Source organism: Eptatretus burgeri, chromosome 5, assembly GCF_056783735.1.
Source record: "Eptatretus burgeri isolate ZD-2024b chromosome 5, Ebu_testis_v1, whole genome shotgun sequence".
NCBI classification, from domain to species: domain Eukaryota; kingdom Metazoa; phylum Chordata; class Myxini; order Myxiniformes; family Myxinidae; genus Eptatretus; species Eptatretus burgeri.
In genome coordinates this window covers 19,736,399-19,755,236 of record NC_140965.1, presented here as the reverse complement: position 1 = coordinate 19,755,236, position 18,838 = coordinate 19,736,399, and the positions used below count along the sequence as shown (strand labels likewise).

The 18,838-nt window shown below is 41.8% G+C and overlaps 1 protein-coding gene across 1 annotated transcript in view; it reads left to right on the top strand.

Moving 5' to 3' along the window:
* TCHP (trichoplein keratin filament binding) overlaps positions 1–18,838 on the top strand; it is a 41,548-nt gene that overhangs the window by 16,959 nt on the left and 5,751 nt on the right. Inside the window, exons 9-12 of the mRNA XM_085880916.1 lie at positions 4,560–4,659; positions 5,823–5,995; positions 14,105–14,186; positions 15,812–15,997. Coding sequence (XP_085737042.1) covers positions 4,560–4,659; positions 5,823–5,995; positions 14,105–14,186; positions 15,812–15,997 — 541 coding nt within the window. The remainder of the gene's footprint in view (positions 1–4,559; positions 4,660–5,822; positions 5,996–14,104; positions 14,187–15,811; positions 15,998–18,838) is intronic.

Below are 18,838 nucleotides of genomic sequence, written 5' to 3'. Positions count from 1 at the left end.
CATACATACATACATACATACATATATCTTCTTTCGGCTGCTCCCGTTAGGGGTCGCCACAGCGGATCATCCGTATGATCCGCATAGTGATTTGGCACATGTTTTACGCCGGATGCCCTTCCTGATGCAACCCTGGTCGCCTCTTACGACACAGGGATATGGTACACCTATTTTAACCAGGGTATACACCGGCCCAGTATACTGGTACTCACTTCGCCGACCTCGGAAGGATGACAGGCTGAGTCAACCCCCTGGTGTATTAATTCAGTGGCCCAATGGGGCTTGAACTCAGGACCTTTTGGATCCCAAGCCGCTGCCCTAACCACTGCGCCAACACCAGGCTTATAAATATACACAACCGGTCAAAAGTTTTATAACACCCCCATTTTTCCAGTTTTTACTGAAATTTCAGCAGTTTAATGTTTCAATGTATGCTGAAATTGAAGCATAGAACAAATAAACAATTGCAAATAAAAAAGAAATCATGGAATCGTTTTGTTGAACAAAATTTAATCTACATTTTTGACTTGTCAAAGTAGCCAGCTTTTGCAGATATCTCAGCTGAACATTCTCGTGGCCTTCTTTCTACAATGGAAATCAAATATTGTTCGGAACGTTCTTCCCAACACTGTTGCAGAAGTTCCCACAAATGTGTTGCACTTGTAGGTTACTTTGCTTTCACCCTTCTGTTCAGTTCATCCCAAACCAGCTCGATGGGGTTGAAGTCTGGAGACTGTGCTGCCCATTCCATGATTTGAAGCCTACCGTCTTGTTCTTTTCTTCAAAGGTAGTTATGACATAGCCTGGAGTTATGTTTTGGGTCGTTATCTTGCTTTGGAATGAACCGCTGACCAACTCGGCGTAGACCAGAGGTTATTGCATGGCGCTGCAAAATGCTGTGGTTGTCCTTTTGGTTCAGGGTGCAAGGCGCCATCTCTGGATCCAGCAAAAGAGCCCCAGATCATCACTCTTCTTCCTCCATGTTTGACAGTTGGTGTCACACACTGAGGAACCATCCTTTCGCCGACTCGACGGCGTACAAAAATCCTGCGTGATGAACCGAAGATTTCAAACTTTGATTCATCGGTCCATAAGACCTTCTTCCAGTTTTCAGTAGTCCACTGGGGTGCTTCATGGCCCAAGCAAGCCTCTTTTTGTTATTTTGCCATCTTAGCAATGGCTTTCTCACTGCCACTCGACCTGTCAAACCTGCAGCTCGAAGTCTTTGCTTCACAGTTGAAACTGAGACTTCCTTACTTTGACCAGTGTTAAGCTGTGCTTGAAGCTGCTGTCCTGTGAGCCGCCTATCACGCAAGCTGTTGACTCTCAGAAACTTGTCTTCTGATTGTGTTGTGGCTTTGGGTCTGCCAGACCTCTTCCTGTCAGTTTCCTCCAGTTTCCAAGTGCCTTTTGATCGTGTAGGAAAGTGTACTCACTGACACCTTGGCTTCCTTTGCAATTTCTGTAAAGGAAAGACCTACACTTTTAAGGGTTATAATGGTCTGTCTGTCTTCCTTTGTTAATTGTTTTTTTCTCACCAATATGATTGCAATATACTACTTCCTGCAGTGCAATGTTGTCCAAATAATGCTTCAGATGGTGTAGCAACACAGTCTGTTCTAACACTGCTTTTATACAGACAGAGGGTTTGTAACTAATCAACAAATGTTGGGACACCTGTCGGAATTGTTTGCGTAAACTTTCAAGGCTTAATTTACTTCGATTGCTGCAGAACAGCTACAGTTGCTAACCCATTACTTGTTCCCTGAAAAGGGCCTTTTTTAACAACTCTGAAATTTACATTCTTTTTCAGTTTTTGGTAACTTTAACTTCTTTCTTTTTAACCTGGCAGTTTACCGCTTAGCTTTGTACCATTTCAGGTTATTCACTGGACTTGAACTGCTTAAATTTCAGTAAAAACTGAAAAATGGGGGTGTTCTAAAACTTTTGACTGGTAGTGTATATACACACACGTCTCTTTATATCGGGACGGACCAACTTGGTTGGTGCAGCCTTTTGCTCTGACGAAGGATTAACATCCAAAAGATCTGCGTCTCAATATACAAGGCAATACACCTCTCAAAACTCCATCCAATTTGCCAGTTACTGTCTATCCCCACTTCGATCATATGAGTACATAATTTCCCAATTTTATGAGCTCAAAAAAATAGAAGAAGAGGAAGAATATGAAGAAGAAGAAGTTTTAAGAAAAAGATGTGTTTGGTTTTTCGGATAAATTAATTGGTGACAATATTGGTGAAATTATGCTCTTGTCAGTGCATACACCGACACCCATTTTGTTTTGTTTTTGTATACACTGTCGAGGCTCGTATGAAAGCTAACACACAGAACGTATGACAAGGGGAGCAGGAGACAAGAGGGGCGGGAGAGGAAATGAAAAAACAATGGGGAACAGAGACATGAGATCTGTAGAATGGAGAGGGATGGGGCGGGTACACAGGGTAAACAAGATGCACACGACAGGGACTTTCATGTCCTTACACGACAGGGACTTTCAAGAAGAAAAGCAGGGAATTTGGCATAGATTAGCAGGGGTAGAACAGATCGTGGTTTTGGATGGGAGAAGACATGAGATGGTGGTGAACAGCTGTTTTGAAGACCTGGAGGGAAGAGTGGAGGAAGACCCATCCCTCGATTTTCAAAGTGCAGTGTAAACGTTCTTGAAAATTTGTACATTCGGTTTTTTAATATTTTTTCCCCCATTGACTTTCATGTGTTCCTCAAGAAAAAGGAACAAATTGAGGGCATGAACAACAGATTACAGTGAAATTAGCCAATGCACATGACAACATTAAATAAACCAGAAGAGTTGAAATGTTTTTCAATCATTTAACTCAAAGTAACAAAATGCTAACCTGATGAAGTGATCGCTGCAAACTTGACTATCTTGCTTAGCTTCAATCAGGTCAGCTTGGGAAATATTACCGAGCCATTTTGATCACCATTTTGAAGCCTGGTGTTGGCTTATTGGTTAGGGTGGTTAGGGATCTTAGGGTCCTGAGTTTGAGCCCCGTTGGCTACTGAATTACCACCAGGTGGGATCGATTCAGCCTGTCATCCTTCTGAGGTCGGCGAAATGAGTACCAGTGTACTGGTAGAGGGGCACAGCATCAGTGGCACAACCACGCTCCAAGAAATGATAGCTACCCGACAGCCAAGCTGCCATATGCAAGAGCAGAACAGATTCCCGTTTTCATAACAATTCCTCCATCTGAAGGCCCTGGTAGGTGATTATTGCTGGAAAACGAAAGGATGACCTGTCCTTCTCTCGATCAGACCGGTTTGAACACCCAAATACAAAGTAAATGACAACCATTTTCACTTTGAAATGCACAAATTTACATTAGAATCTGTTGTGAACCATATGGTGTACATCATCGACATGATGGCCGTGGGTTTATTGTCGAGTGCAAAATCAGAAAGTGACGTCACATGCAACTCTTCAATATGAACAATACAATGTGTTTATTGCCACTGTCAGTACATTACATGGGATATGCAGGTTGTGTAATGAGATGTAGTTGAGGATTATATTAAGAAGTTGGCCTGTTTAGTGTTCCCATCTGAACTGATGACTCATGAGACTCAGAGCCCAGATTGAAATCTCATGTATAATATATACCAGCGAAGAACCCATCATTATGGATGGGCTAATTTCTTCAGAATCATGCATGAGATATCTCCCGCCAGGGTTGCGGACAGGATAACTCCCGCCAGGGTTGCAGACGGGAAAACTCCAGAATTGGTGTATTTTAGTATAACTTGTCATTCTCCCTCCTTCCAGGAGTGGTGCTATTTCTTACATATTATTTCCTTATATAGAGATAATTGGGGTGCCCCCCCAACTTCACCCTCTCCCCTATTCCCAACCCTGAACTCCTGGGACTATTGATTTTTTTTTTTACTTCCAAAAACCTTCCCGTGCACATCCCGAGTACAACCACCATTTTCCAACTCATTCCGTCCAGCGGTTCATGAGTGCTAGGAAGTAAAATAAACACACTAACAACCAAACACTTCTCAAATTAAATAATGATTCTTTTTCCATCATCTACAAATATCCAAGTGTTTTGCATGTGCACTCATGTCTACGCACACTGATGTCTACTCATGTCTTTGTCCTGCATGTGATTTATTTGCAAGCGCTGCTATGAGCCTCAGATAAACGATTAAAGGGGGTTTTAATGATTTGTGAGACGAAGCATTCATAACGTCTGCAGGAGAACATTAGCTTACAGGCCAGCTTAACCTGCCTTCAAAATAGACATCATACTCCATTATGCAGTGTCCTTTTTTTGTGAACGTCCTGCCAGCAAAGGCGCAACAATGACAGTTTGTAGTCAAAATCGAACCCAGGACCAGACAACTTAAAGGTTAGGGTGCCAGCACAACTATTTTGTCAGTCTGGAGATGTCGTTTTGATTTGTGTAACAAGGTATGATGGGCCAAACAGCCTCTTGCGTCTTTAGTTTCTTGTCTCGTGTGTTTTGCTGTAACAGTCACTCATTACTCATTGCTCTTGCATTTCATATCTCTAGCCCTCACCAACATGCATCCTCACCCAATCCAAGACATTGCTTGAACAAGCACGTGGAGGTGAAGTTGAGGCAAAGGGCGAGGGAGGTACAACAAGATCTGGTGAGCAAGCTGTTGCAGATGTTTGTTGGGTTTGATGTTCTCCATATCTGATGTTCTTTTCCGGTTTTTTTTCTCACTTCCTGACACTTTTTGATGCAACTCCCCCCCCCCCCACCCCATCCTTGTTTTCTGCTGGTCGTTTTCCATACTCACTTTCATATGATCATCATATCTTTACTGTGCTCGTATTACTATCAGTGCAGTATCATTTCCCTGTATCATGCACATACAGTCGACTGCATTTTACAATTGCTCTCGGTGCAGTATTCTGCTGCGTCGCTTTTGAATTTCAATATCTCTCTTTTCCCACTTCAGTTTCTTATTTCTAAGTCAGTCTCATCGTTTTTTTTTCTCTGCTTGTCATCACTCGAAGAAACTGAGCATCATATAGGTAGGTTCGGTGATGATAAAATAACACCGGCTGTGGTTGTGGGTTCAAATCCTGAATGAATGTCGCAGTGTAAATTTATTTTGTAATCCTCTGGAAACTGAGCTCACCTCAGGAAAATTACCATGTCACAATCAGATTGTTTCTTAAAAACCCAGCTGGCTCATTCATAACATTTAGGGAAGGGGGTAATTAGCCTGTCCCCCTCACAAGCCCACATATTGCGGTTCACCCTCATTAGAATAAAACAACATCTTCAGGGCAACTTAGGATAAAAACTAAAATACGTTTTTATATATATATATATATATATATATATATATGTATATATATGTATATATCAGGGTTCATAATATTCATTATGTTCAAAATGCTAATCCTTCTTAATTTGTATGCAGAGAAGGCTGTGAGGTAGCTTGATTGCCTGAGGGTGTGGTTGTGCCACTGATACAATGCCCTGTGCTGGTTAAGGCAGAAATTTGGAATTTGGCCATGATGCTGGCAATAGCTGGCCGACTCTTCGCGAAGGACACCGTGGGATCTTTAACATCCACCAACAAATGCTGACAGCCGGTACGCCCGTTTAACGTCCATCCGAGGGACGGCACACCCATTCCTGAATCGCCTTGCTTGTGAAACACCGGGATGACAGTTTAAAGCTGAGTCGTGATTCTAAGCCAAGCTAGACAGCTTAGAGGCAAGTGTGTATACCTCCAAGCCATCCTGTCAGCCCAAAATGCTCACGATGTATGCAAATTACGTTTTGTTCTTGCAGGAACAAGACAAAAAGCTGCTGGAAGCAATGGAGAAAGCAGATGAGGAGCGAAGCACAGTGGCAAAGGAAAGATGTGAGAGAAGTTTAGCAGAGAGCAGATGGTTGTGCCAAGTTCTCGAACAGCAGATTGAGCTGGAGAAAGAGAGGGAGGCACGCATGGTGTACATACCACGGTAAGAATACTTACATATTTCTCTTTTATCGGCCTGCTGATGCTCTTCTTCATTTTCCTCTGATATTGTTTTAGAAATAACATGACAGTGAACCAATTCCTTTGAAGTCACCGGCAACTTCAAACATTGTGTTTCTGAAATATCCCATAATGCCAATTTGTGAAACATTTTAATAATCCAATTTTGTCATGATGTGCACTGAAGTAACTTGAGGGGGAGCACTCGGTAGAGTGCAAAACCTCCGCCGCCAATACTGCTGGGTCACGCAAGTGAACCTGATATCCTATTCATTCAATTTGAAGTCAACAGTGCTCACAGAGTTAAAGTTTGCAACTTTCCCTTTTACTTTTAACTTTTACATAATCAAATCATTCGTCATAACTAGATTCCTTGAGACAGAAATTGATTTTACGTTGGTATATCCACCTGAAGTTCCAAAATCAGCCGCAATTATAATTTTGGCATGTTTTTTGTTGGAAATCACTTAACATGTAGAAATGCAAAAAAAAAAAATCCAAATTGTGTTGTAAAAAAACTTGCAAAAGTTTTTTTTCTCTACCAATTTTTTTTTGGGGGGTGGGGGAGGGGGGGTTGGAAATCACTTAAACATGTAGAAATGCAAAAGAAAAAAATTCAAATATTTTTTCAAAATGGCCGCCATAGCAGCCATATTGGATTTTGGACCAAGTCCAAAATCGAATGGCATGATCCTTGGACCATACCTAATCCCCCCACCAAGTTTCGTCGAAATCCGTCGAGGAGTTTTTCCGTAATAATGTTCACAAACAAACAAACAAACAGAAAGGGGTGAAAACAGTAACCTCCGATCTTCGATAGCGGAGGTTAATTATAAATACATATGGAAAATTTTAAACCACGTGAGGACCTGGGAATCAAACCCAGGTCCTCTGGCAAACCGTACCAATGCTCTGCCATCTGGGTGATTCACCGGCTGAACAACACAATTCTTACACAAATACAAGTGCCGCTCTCTTTCCCGCACTGCTTCCGAGGCACTCGCAGCCAACCACAGGAGCAGCTACGGCCTGCATTCTCTCTTTAGAGGGTCATATATATATATATATATATATATATATATATATATATATATATATATATATATATATATATATATATATATATTGTTACGAATTTCGCCCGCCCGGCGTGCGATCGGCCACTTGACTCGAATGGCGACCGCATCACCCACCGGAATGGACAATTCAGTCGTGACCCTCTTGGAACTACCGCCAAGGAGCTAGCCACGGGTGGGGGTTTAACCTCACCACAACCCAGTCCGCATTCTACCCGCGTGAAATAGGGTGAATCGCCGAATGTCGATATACCTAAGTACCCGCGTGGTTAGCGTACCGAGGAGTTGTACCACGCCGCAGGTCGGCTCCGGACACGAACCGCTTAAGCAGCTCATTCTGTGCTAAAGGGGGATAACCGAGCGGAGTTATCACCGACCTCGACGGTTCAGATTATTTCCAGAGTTTCTAAACCCACTACCAATCCCTTACTTGATGCAAGATGGAACTTTCAAACGAAGGAAAGGATGCAACGAAACAGGAAAACAGTTCAACAAGCAAGTAGTTTATTACATACGCAGACAAGGCACGTATTTACAGCCATACAGTGAAAGCAAGCACGTATATACAGTCAAAGCAAGAACACAACGCAGAGTTACAACCGAATACAGCAATGTACAAGCACTTATTCAGGTTTACTTAAAAGACTGGCGCCAGACACACATTTACATAAAAAGCAAATAAAAGCCACCCTCATAGGCAAGGGGGCAGACAGGTCCATGGACCAAATGTATGTGGGACCTGGGTGAGCGGCCAGGTCCACGAGACCAAAGGGGTCTTATCCGTGCCCTCGTGGCACGATGGCGGGCTTGCCGCAATGTCAGCGTAACGTGCCTGACTCCGTGCCCCTGGCGTGGTCGATGAGCTCCTTTAGGCGATGCTTGCGGGGTGGGGTTGTGGAGGTGAAGGTAGTGGTGGTTTGGTGTAGTTGTTCAGGGGCGTTGTTGGTGGTGGCAATTTGGTTGTTGGGGGGTGATTGGTCCAAAATAATGATAGATAAAGAAAAATGGCTAACTCAAAGCGTCACAGCCCGGATGAATCGCACATATTCCCTCTAAACAACGGGTGTGGACTAATTACACATGAACTTATCGATATATCTAACCTGATGGTGTTTTCTGGTGTATTGCAAATTTCCACAGCCGTAACAATATATTGGGTCGCTGAAATAGGTGACCCTTAATGTCAGTAATTCTGTCTGTTTGTTTGGATGTTTGTTCGTTTGTCATCCGCATAATTTGTAGTAAACGTGGGCGGATTTAGACCGAAGTCGGGTGGTAGGTACATCTTATGACCTAGTGCTTTGGACATTGTGATGGTTGCTTGGGACGCTTTCTTTCCCTGGCAACAACCGAAAAACCTTCAAAATCGTTACCGTTCACGCAAAATCAATTCCGTAAGCCATTATCCCACGTAGGGTTATGAAATTTGGCACGAATGATCTACAGGTGATGCTCCATCAAATATATTCCGGTTTTTGTGATATATGGATGGAATACTTTACCCGCAGCTCCCCCTACAATTAGGGTATGCGCGACAATTGAAGGCCCCCCAAGCGACTAGGTGAGTGCATCGATACGAATTAAACTTTGCAGGTTCATGGTACTCAATGAGTACTACAACTTTGCCTCAGGACATATTGACCGATTTCGCTTAGGTCAGGGGTCAAAGGTCAATTGGTGCAAAAATCGATAATATGCGAGAGCTGGAGGTGCCTTCGTGCCAAATGCTACTCCTCCTCGGGTTATGGTCGGATGGTCATGAAAATTCACACGAATCGTCTGGAATACATTGTGCACAAACCATCGAGCCAGATTTTCGATTTAGATATTTGTTCACCCACAGCACCCCCTCGAACTTTGGGGATTTCCGATTTCAAACCGCATTTTTGGTACTTTTCATTCAAATGGATACCGAGTGGTTATCAGTAGATGGAACTGGATGAGATTTGATATGCATAATCTTATGGTGATTCCCTATCCGCTATATGACATCCATTTTGCTCTATATCTTATAGTTTCCATGCCCGGCGACCCAATGCCGCCTACCGGTGTGTGTGTGTATATGTATATATATATATATATATATATATATATATATATATATATATATATGTATCTATAATATATATATGTATCTATAATATATATATGTATCTATAATATATATATATATGTATCTATATATATATATATGTATCTATAATATAAATATATATGTATAGATCGATATTTATATACATACTAGACGACCCGTGAACCCGTTGGGTTCCCGTTGTGACAGCGGTTGATGAAAAAATCATTTCAAAAAAAAAAATATATATATATATATATATATATATATATATATATTGTCGCGGATTCGCGCCCGCCGGCGTGCGAACGGCCACGTAACTCGAATCGCGGCACGTCGCCCACCGGACGGACAATCCAGTCATGACCCTCTCGGACTAACGCCGGGAACCAGTCACGGGTGGACCTTTCGGTCTCACCGCGATCGAGCCAATCGGCCCCCGCGTGGGATAGGGTTGCTCGCCAAATTCGACCTACCTAAGTACCCACACGGAGGGTAGACCGGGCGATCGCACCTCGCCGCAGGTCGACTTCGGACACGGGCCACTTAAGCGACCCATTCTGTACTATCGGGATAACCGAGCGGTGTTATCGTCGGCCTCGATGGTTCGATTAATTATCGGGCGTATTCAGCCCACTACCAACCCTTTACGTGAAGTAAGATGGGGATTCAATTGAGGAAAAGACGAAGCGAAGCGGGAAAACAGTTCAATAATAAGCACATTTATTTCGCGATGAACGGAAAGCACACATATACAATTCCACCAAAAGCACATGGAAAAGAAGAAGACAAAAAGCAAATGCGACAATGCAGATCTAATACCGACTACGCGAGCACACGGCAACACTTATACAATTTTACTTCACAGACGGCGCCGACAACACATATTCCCAAAGCAAAAGAAAAGAGAACCACCCTCCAGGATGAGGGGGTAGGCGGGCCTGGGGCCGAGACCGTGTCGGGCCTACCCGTCTGATGATGAGACGCGGAGCGGCGGTGGTGCCTCAACTCCGCGGGCCTCACGGACAGTGTCTGGTAGGGGGTGGGAAAGGGGCCCCCTTGTCGCACTATCTCAGCGCGGGGGGGGGGGAAACAGGAGGGGGTTGTTGATGCTCGGGGGAAAGGAGGATTTCACAAAATCGCGGGTCCCGCGACGAGCGTCTCCACCACGACCTCGGTCGCGCCGCCGGCCTTTCTCTCCGCAGTTCCCCGAATCCGACGCGAGCACCCCCTCGTCCGCCTTCGCCGCCGCCGCCTCTCCACAGCTCCGTCCTCTTCACTCCGACTCCGCGAACTCCCAACTGCACTCTGCTTCTCCGAACTCCAAAACTCAACTCTTCCTCCTGCGAACTGAACTCCTCGACTGACGAACGCGGCCCCTTATATCCCCCGTGGCCTCGCTCCTTCATCTTTGACCCTCTGCCTCCGACCTTTCACCTCTCTTGCTGGCTCCCCATTGGCCCGAGGAAAAGTGGGCGTGAATGCTTTTTGATCCATGAATTTGCATATAGCGACCGCCCTCCAACGCCCTGGAGGCGGGGCCAAATCGCCCCTCGCTCACCGATTGGACGGAACAAAAGTGGGCGTGAGTCGTTTTTGATCCGTTTTTCTGCGGAAAGTCCGCGATGCTTTTGAACACGCTGCTCGGTGCGCGCTCTACACGAGTCCAGCATCGGTGCCCACGAGTGGCGCGAGATGACGGTGATGCGATGGTGGCGAGTTGTGACGGTAAAGGTCGTGGCGGTTGTGGTGAAGCGGCGTTGTGGTTGGTGGTTGATGTTGTGGTTGTGGTGGTAATCATGGCGGTTGGTCCAAAATAAAGATAGTAAAAGAAAAACGGCTATCCTGAAGAGTCACAGCCCTCTTGAATGACATTTATTCCCTCTAGACAACGGGTTTGGGCCTAACTACACATATACTTACCGAGATATCTCACCTGAGGGACCTGAATGGTGGTTTGCGAATTTGGTCAACCACAACAATATATACAGTGGGGAGAACAAGTATTTGATACACTGCCGATTTTGCAGGTTTTCCCACTTACAAAGCACGTAGAGGTCTATAATTTTTATCATAGGTACACTTCAACTGTGAAAGACTGAATCAAAAACAAATATCCTGAAAATCACATTGTATGATTTTTAATAATTAATTTGCATTTTATTGCATGAAATAAGTATTTGATACATCAGAAAAACAGAACTTAATATTTGGTGCAGAAACCTTTGTTTGCAATTATAGAGATCAGACATTTCCTGTAGTTCTTAACCATGTTTGCACAGACTGCAGCAGGGATTTTGGCCCACTCCTCCATACAGATCTTCTCCAGCTCCTTCAGGTTTCAGGGCTGTCGCTGGGCAACACAGACTTTCAGCTCCCTCCAAAGATTTTCTATTGGGTTCAGGTCTGGAGACTGGCTAGGTCACTCCAGGACCTTGAGATGCTTCTTACAGAGCCACTCCTTAGTTGCCCTCGCTGTGTGTTTCGGGTCATTGTCATGCTGGAAGACTCAGCCACGCCCCATCTTCAATGCTCTTGTTGAGGGAAGGTTGTTGTTGGCCAAGATCTCGCGATACATGGCCCCATCCATCCTCCCCTCAATACGGTGCAGTCGTCCTGTCCCCTTTGCAGAAAAGCATCCCCAAAGAATGATGTTTCCACCTCCATGCTTCACGGTTGGGGTGGTGTTCTTGGGGTTGTACTCATCCTTCTTCTTCCTCCAAACACGGCGAGTGGAGTTTAAACCAAAAAGCACTATTTTGGTCTCATCAGACCACATGACCTTCTCCCATTCCTCCTCTGGATCATCCAGATGGTCATTGGCAAACTTCAGATGGGCCTGGACATGCGCTGGCTTGAGCAGAGGGACCTTGTGTGCGCTGTAGGATTTTAATCCCTGACGGCGTAGTGTGTTACTTATGGTTTTCTTTGATACTGTGGTCCCAGCTCTCTTCAGGTCATTGGCCAGGTCCTGCCGTGTAGTTCTGGGCTGATCCCTCACCTTTCTCATGATCATTGAGGCTCCACGAGGTGAGATCTTGCATGGAGCCCCAGACCGAGGGAGATTGACTGTTATCTTGAACTTCTTCCATTTTCTAATAATTGCGCCAACAGTTGTTGCCTTCTCACCAAGCTGCTTGCCTATTGTCCTGTAACCCATCCCAGCCTTGTACAAGTCTACAATTTTGTCCCTGATGTCCTTAGACAGCTCTCTGGTCTTGCCCATTGTGGAGAGGTTGGAGTCTGGTTGATTGAGTGTGGACAGCTGTCTTTTATGCAGATAACGAGTTCAAACAGGTGCAGTTAATACAGGTAATGAGTGGAGAATGGGAGGGTTTCTTAAAGACAAAACTAACAGGTCTGTGAGAGCCGGAATTTTTACTGGTTGGTAGGTGATCAAATACTTATTTCATGCAATAAAATGCAAATTAATTATTTAAAAATCATACAATGTGATTTTCAGGATTTTTGTTTTAGATTCCGTCTTTCACAGTTGAAGTGTACCTATGATAAAAATTACAGACCTCCACGTGCTTTGTAAGTAGGAAAACCTGCAAAATCGGCAGTGTATCAAATACTTGTTCTCCCCACTGTATATATATGTATATATGTATATATATATATATATATATATATATATATATATGTATATGTATATATATATATATATATATATATATATATATATATGTATATATATATATATGTATATATATATATATGTATATATATATATATGTATATATATGTATATATATATATATGTATATATATATATATATATATATATATATATATATATATATATATATATATATATATCGCTCCAGCGAACTAAACCGCTGAGGTTGTTTGCATTGATCAAATTCTCCCGAAGAGTACTTGACTGAATCGGGAATTGATTTTTTAACAATCTTTTCGTTGCCCGATTTGAACGAAACTTGATACTGCAAACTGCAGACGAATGGTGAGTAAGGTGGCACTAAAATTTCTGTGCTATGGTGTGCTGTTTTGGTGTATTTCGGGAACATACATGCATACATGCATACATACCAGATGAGAGTTTTAGTAATATATAGATATATATATATATATATATATATATATATATATATATATATATATATATATATATATATATATATATATAGATATATATATATACTGTATATATATTTTCAGATATAGTGATATTTGTGTGGTTAGCTGTAATTTTTTTTGATAGGCAGCTTCACAGGATTTATCCAGATAGCCTGACTTGCAAACAGGAGTGGTAATGATTGTACAGTTGCTGCATATCTGAATGTGTTGGTTGGAGATGAACAGAATGGTTTTGGTACAAGTGTATATCATAAAGTTGATGATTTCAGTTTCCCTGGAGTCTTGTACACCTTTTCATGAAGCAATGTACCAATTAAAATGGGTTGCAATGTCTTTTCATCTCAGCCACTTAGATTTGCAAGAATTTGTTCAGTGAAGGATGATTTTCTGGAACATGCTGAGAAGGTTTTTCTCCATCATGTTAAACAGAGGATATTTGGCTGATTGTTTGATCAGGTCTTGTGAGAATGTTTTTAGACTCTGTCATCACCTGTTATTTAAGTTTGGTTGGTTTTCATGTGAACAAGTTCCCATTGCATTGCATTTGATGATATAATAAATAAATAAATTAATTTCGTGAGGTAAATTATTTAATTAATATTATTGATTAAACATATTTATTTATAGATGGTATTAAATAATGGAGGTATTTCGATGAAAATTCAATAAATAAATATTTTTTCTAAAATACATGACATATAAGCATTAATATAATTTATTGGTGGTTGCTAAGATAGGCAGTGCAGCATGTTAAAATCGGTTGCTTGCATAACCTATGTACGAGTGTGACATAAAATGCATGTCGATGCTCTCACACTCATGTCAACATGGGTGTTGCACACAGAGAGGAGGCAGAGAGAGAATTGCAGCGAAGAGAAGAGAAATGGGAGAGGGAGAGGATGGCTCGAGTAAGGCTAATGGAACAGGTAACTTGGTGTTTCTTGTTTCCTTTCATAGGAGCTTGCACCTAGCATATTACCCATAGGGTGATTGTGTCACCCCCTCCCTCCGACAACGACACACACACGCACACATACACACACACACACACACACACACACACACACACCCACACACACACCCACACCCACACACACACTTCTAAGAACTCTACAAAAAAGCCTCATCCTCCCCCTCCCAACTCTATCCCATCTTTGCTGCTCTCTCCACCAACCCAAAGTCCTCACCCTCCCAACCTTAAGGTATCGATCCCCTCCCCACACTCAAACCTTCAACCTCCCCCCCCAAGCCCACCGCCCATCAAAAGTCCTCAACCCCTCCCCTTTCCAACGTTGTCCCATTTTTACTCTCATCCTCCTTATGGTCATAACAGCAAACGGGCATTCCCACGTTGAAACAGCAGAATATGTAACGCTCCCCTATCGTGCATGCCATCACCGACTTCACAGAAACCTGTCATAATTTTAAGAGAAAATAGTCAGAAATAATAGCAAACCTGTGTAACTTCCGCAGTGAAAGCTCTGCTTGATTGAAAGGGTTCTAAAGGGTTCTTAAATTCGTGGCCATGGTATAGAAATTTTGGATGGAGTCAGACGAACTATCAATCCAATGGGTGGAACATGCACACACTCATGGCTCCTTTTATAGCACTTGTAATGAACAGTTTAAGTTGGGGTTACATTTCCTGGAAAACATGACTTGATTGATCAGCTATTTCCCATAAGAATCTCCTATAAATACATGAGGTGTTTGTATGTGTATGTGTGTGTGTGTGATGTTTTTTGTGGAGTGTGATACACCCAAATGATCATCATGATCTCCTGAGTTGATTAGGCTAATTAACTACAAAGAACCTGGAAGAATTCCCATGTTTTAAATGCAGGCCATGTTGAGGTATATAAAACACATCTGTGCTTGGTGAAAGGCAAGCTAATGCTCCAGCAGTACAGGAGGCAGGTATGCTACAAGGACGTGACAACTCATGAAAATTTATTCAAATGGACCAACGGGTCCACAAGTTAACGAAAATACAGGAGATACGTTCCAGCACTCCAATACTCCATCTGTAAAGTCTTAATAAATCACAAATTAGACAAAATTTTATATTTTATTAATTTGTATTCTCCATGTTTTCATAATAAAGGTTCGTTGAAGATTTGATGACAAAAACTCAAATGGTAAAAATGTTATGCTTGGACAGACACAATGAAGCTCAATGGTAACTAAAGAAAGAAACACGGAAGCGATAAAAATTTTTTTAATTATTTTATTTAAAGTAAACAATTCTTCTCGCACTTGACATGCTGTGGTGGGTTGACAAGGGCTTTTCTCTGCAATTACTTGTTAATTATTTTCTCCATATTCTCGTAATATATTCTTTGTCAACGACTTAAACTGATAATAATGTCCCCTATTTGCCAATGACGTTAAAATAATAAAATGTAAACTTACGACTTCAACTGGTCATTACTTGTATAGAAAAACAATCCCTTTGGTAAGTGTGTGAAGTGAAATGAATGGCTTGCTCACACAATCATTGTGGCACATTTGTTTTTTTTCCTCAATGCTATCGTAATCACACCAACATCAGCTGTTAGAAGATCAAGTCCAGCAGGTCCATGCAAGTCTGATCGCTAATCGTGCAAAGTGGGAGGAATCCATAAAAAATCGAGAATACTTGATTGCTCAACTGGAAGCAGAGAGAGAGAAAGAAAAACAAGAAGGGCTCAAAAAGACAATGGAAATGGAGAGATGGAAAGATCAACTGGCAGCACAGGTCAGTCTGTTATTTGGTCCTCTGTATATTTCACATTGCCACTCCCACTGGTGTTTTTTGTTTCCTCCTTTATTTTATTATTTTCCTCCATGTATTTACATATTATCATTTGTATCATTTATTTTTGGAGTACAACATGAGTTGTAAATATGTGCAGGTGTTTCATAAAAAAAAATGCAACCCAGATTGTTTTTTTTTTAATTGTTTTTTTTTATTATTATTTCCCACTGAAACAACATGAAACTTGTACATAAGAATCTTTGTAAGATGTGGAATAAAGTAGCACATAAAAATTAAACTAGTGATTTCAGAAGACAGTTCACAAAACATGTTCTAATTGGCTGCCCTCGTGTAACAGGCACAAATGGATCCTTCTGGTGAAGTTGATGATAAGTCGGATGCATGCATTCCTGAATCGGAAGAGCTTTGATATTCATGGCAATTGTATTTTTGAGGTCGTCAATAGTCTGAGGTCTCCCCTGGTACACTCTATCCTTCAGGTAACTTCAAAGATAGAAGTCAGGTGGGTTGAGATCTCGAGAATGGGGTGCCCATTCAGCATCTGTCCTTTCAGAAACAATCCAATCACTGAATTTCTGTTGTAGCCACTGTATCAATCTGTTGGAAGTGTGATGTGTGGCCCCATCTTGCTAAAACCATTGCACAGCCCTGTCGCTGTCGATGTGGCGCTTCCACGCTAATCCAACCCAGAACTTCTGGATAACTTTCAAGTACCGTTCAGTGGTTACGGTTACCAATTTGCCTTCGTCTTTAAACCAAAATGGCCCATTGATGCTATATTTGCTGATAACAACCCATGCAGTACATTTCTGGCTGTGCAACAGCCTTTCAAGAACTTCAATAGGAGAACTAGAACCCCAAATCACATTGTTTTTGGAGTTAACATGACCACTTCAAAGAAAGTAGGCCTTTTCAGAAAACCACACATTACTCAGAAAATTTGGATCCCTCCCCAGTTTTTCCTCATACCATTCACACATCGTCACACGAAGTTGTTTATCATTTTCTGTTAGTTTTTGTTTCACTTGTATGTGATATGGGTACATTTTTAGTTCCTGCTTCTGAATTCTCTGTGTACTTGATGAAGATAAGTTCAATTCTTGAAATTGACGATGCAGCGATTTCCTGGGGCTCCTCAAAACTGCTTCATGGACTGCTTCGATGTTTTCTCGTGATCTTGCAGTCCTCGGGTGACCAGACTTTGAGCAATTATGATTTTGTACAGTCCGTTGGGACTTGAACGTCTTTATCAATCAAACAAAAAAAATAAACCAATGTCACCCGCAGGGTGACCCGTATCTTGCCAAAAGGTGACCACGTGTGACTTCTTTAAGGTCACACTGAGGTGAACAGAGCTGCTATCCACCAGGAGCGACTCCTTGAGGAATATCTGCCTACGAGAGATTCCGATGAGAATCGTTCTACAGAGTAACCATGAAAAATATGCGTTTGCCTCATAACGTCACCAAATGACGTCATAATGTCTCAAGCTTGACATATCTAGAAAGCACTCATCGAGGTGTTCAATTTGAGGTACTACACGATATGGTTCCTAAGACTTGAAAATTTGACCTTGGGGTCAAATATGTTTGACCTCAGGTGCTAACCATGAAGGTCAAGGCCAATCGCCACAAAAATTAATCAGCTGAGCGCCAGACCATGAACTCTATTCCCATGAAGTTTGAAGACTATCCGATCAAAATTACTCAAAAAATAAGGGTTTCGTCGACTCCCCTGATTTGCGCCAAAGTGACCTTGACCTTTGACCTTGACCTTCAAAATTTTGTGCACTGAAAGGGACCTCTATAGGCCTCTGATATGCGAAGTTACAAAAATTTCCGATGATAACTGTGCTCTGCAGAATTTTTTATACGTGATTACAGACAAACAAACAAACAAAAAAAAACATACAGGCTGACTAACATATCTTGCAAAAACTTAGTTTTGGCAAGATAAAAAATGTATATATGTATATATATATATATATATATATATATATATATATATATATATATATATATATATATATATATATATATATATATATATACAGTGTATATATACAGTGTATATATACACATATATCTGTATCTATATCCTGGATCAGTAGCAACAGTCACCCAAACCCCCTGCAGACCCCTTTAGACCATGATTTTTTTTTATGCCGTGAACAAACTTTAGTACCTTACGAGTGATGAAGTTTGTTGTCAAGTTTCATTGAAATTGTGTGTGTAGTTTCGAAGAAGAGAGCAAATCCCTATTTTGAGGGGTCAAACCACCCCCACAGGACACCCCCTTAATGAGCACAGATTTTGATGCGGTCAATATACCTTTGTAAGGTATCAGATATGAAGCTTGTGGCCAAATTTCATCAAAATAGTGTGTTTGGTTCAAGTGATAATGACAAGTTGTCTTAAGTTGTCAAGGTGAGCTAAAAATAGCAGACTTATCTGGGGCTAATCTGGTCTCGATAACCTCTTTCTGAATCATGTTTTGGTCTGTTTAAATGACTCTGTGCCAAAGTAAGGATCTTCCAAAAAGACTCGGATAACTTTGGTTGTATCATTTGTGATTCGAAATATATTAACAATGATACCCTTAGGTTTATATGATACAGATACTCATAAAGTTTTGTGCACACTATCAATACACTTTCATGTGAACTCCGTTTGTGGCATGCAGGACATTAAGGCGGTACATGAGTTCTTGCCATGTTTGGTTCAGCATGCTTGCATCCACCAGTGCTCATGCAGCTGTAATCTGAGAATGAAGATCATGTAGGTTTGCCACCTTGGTGTTGTAGACAACTTCTTTGACAAA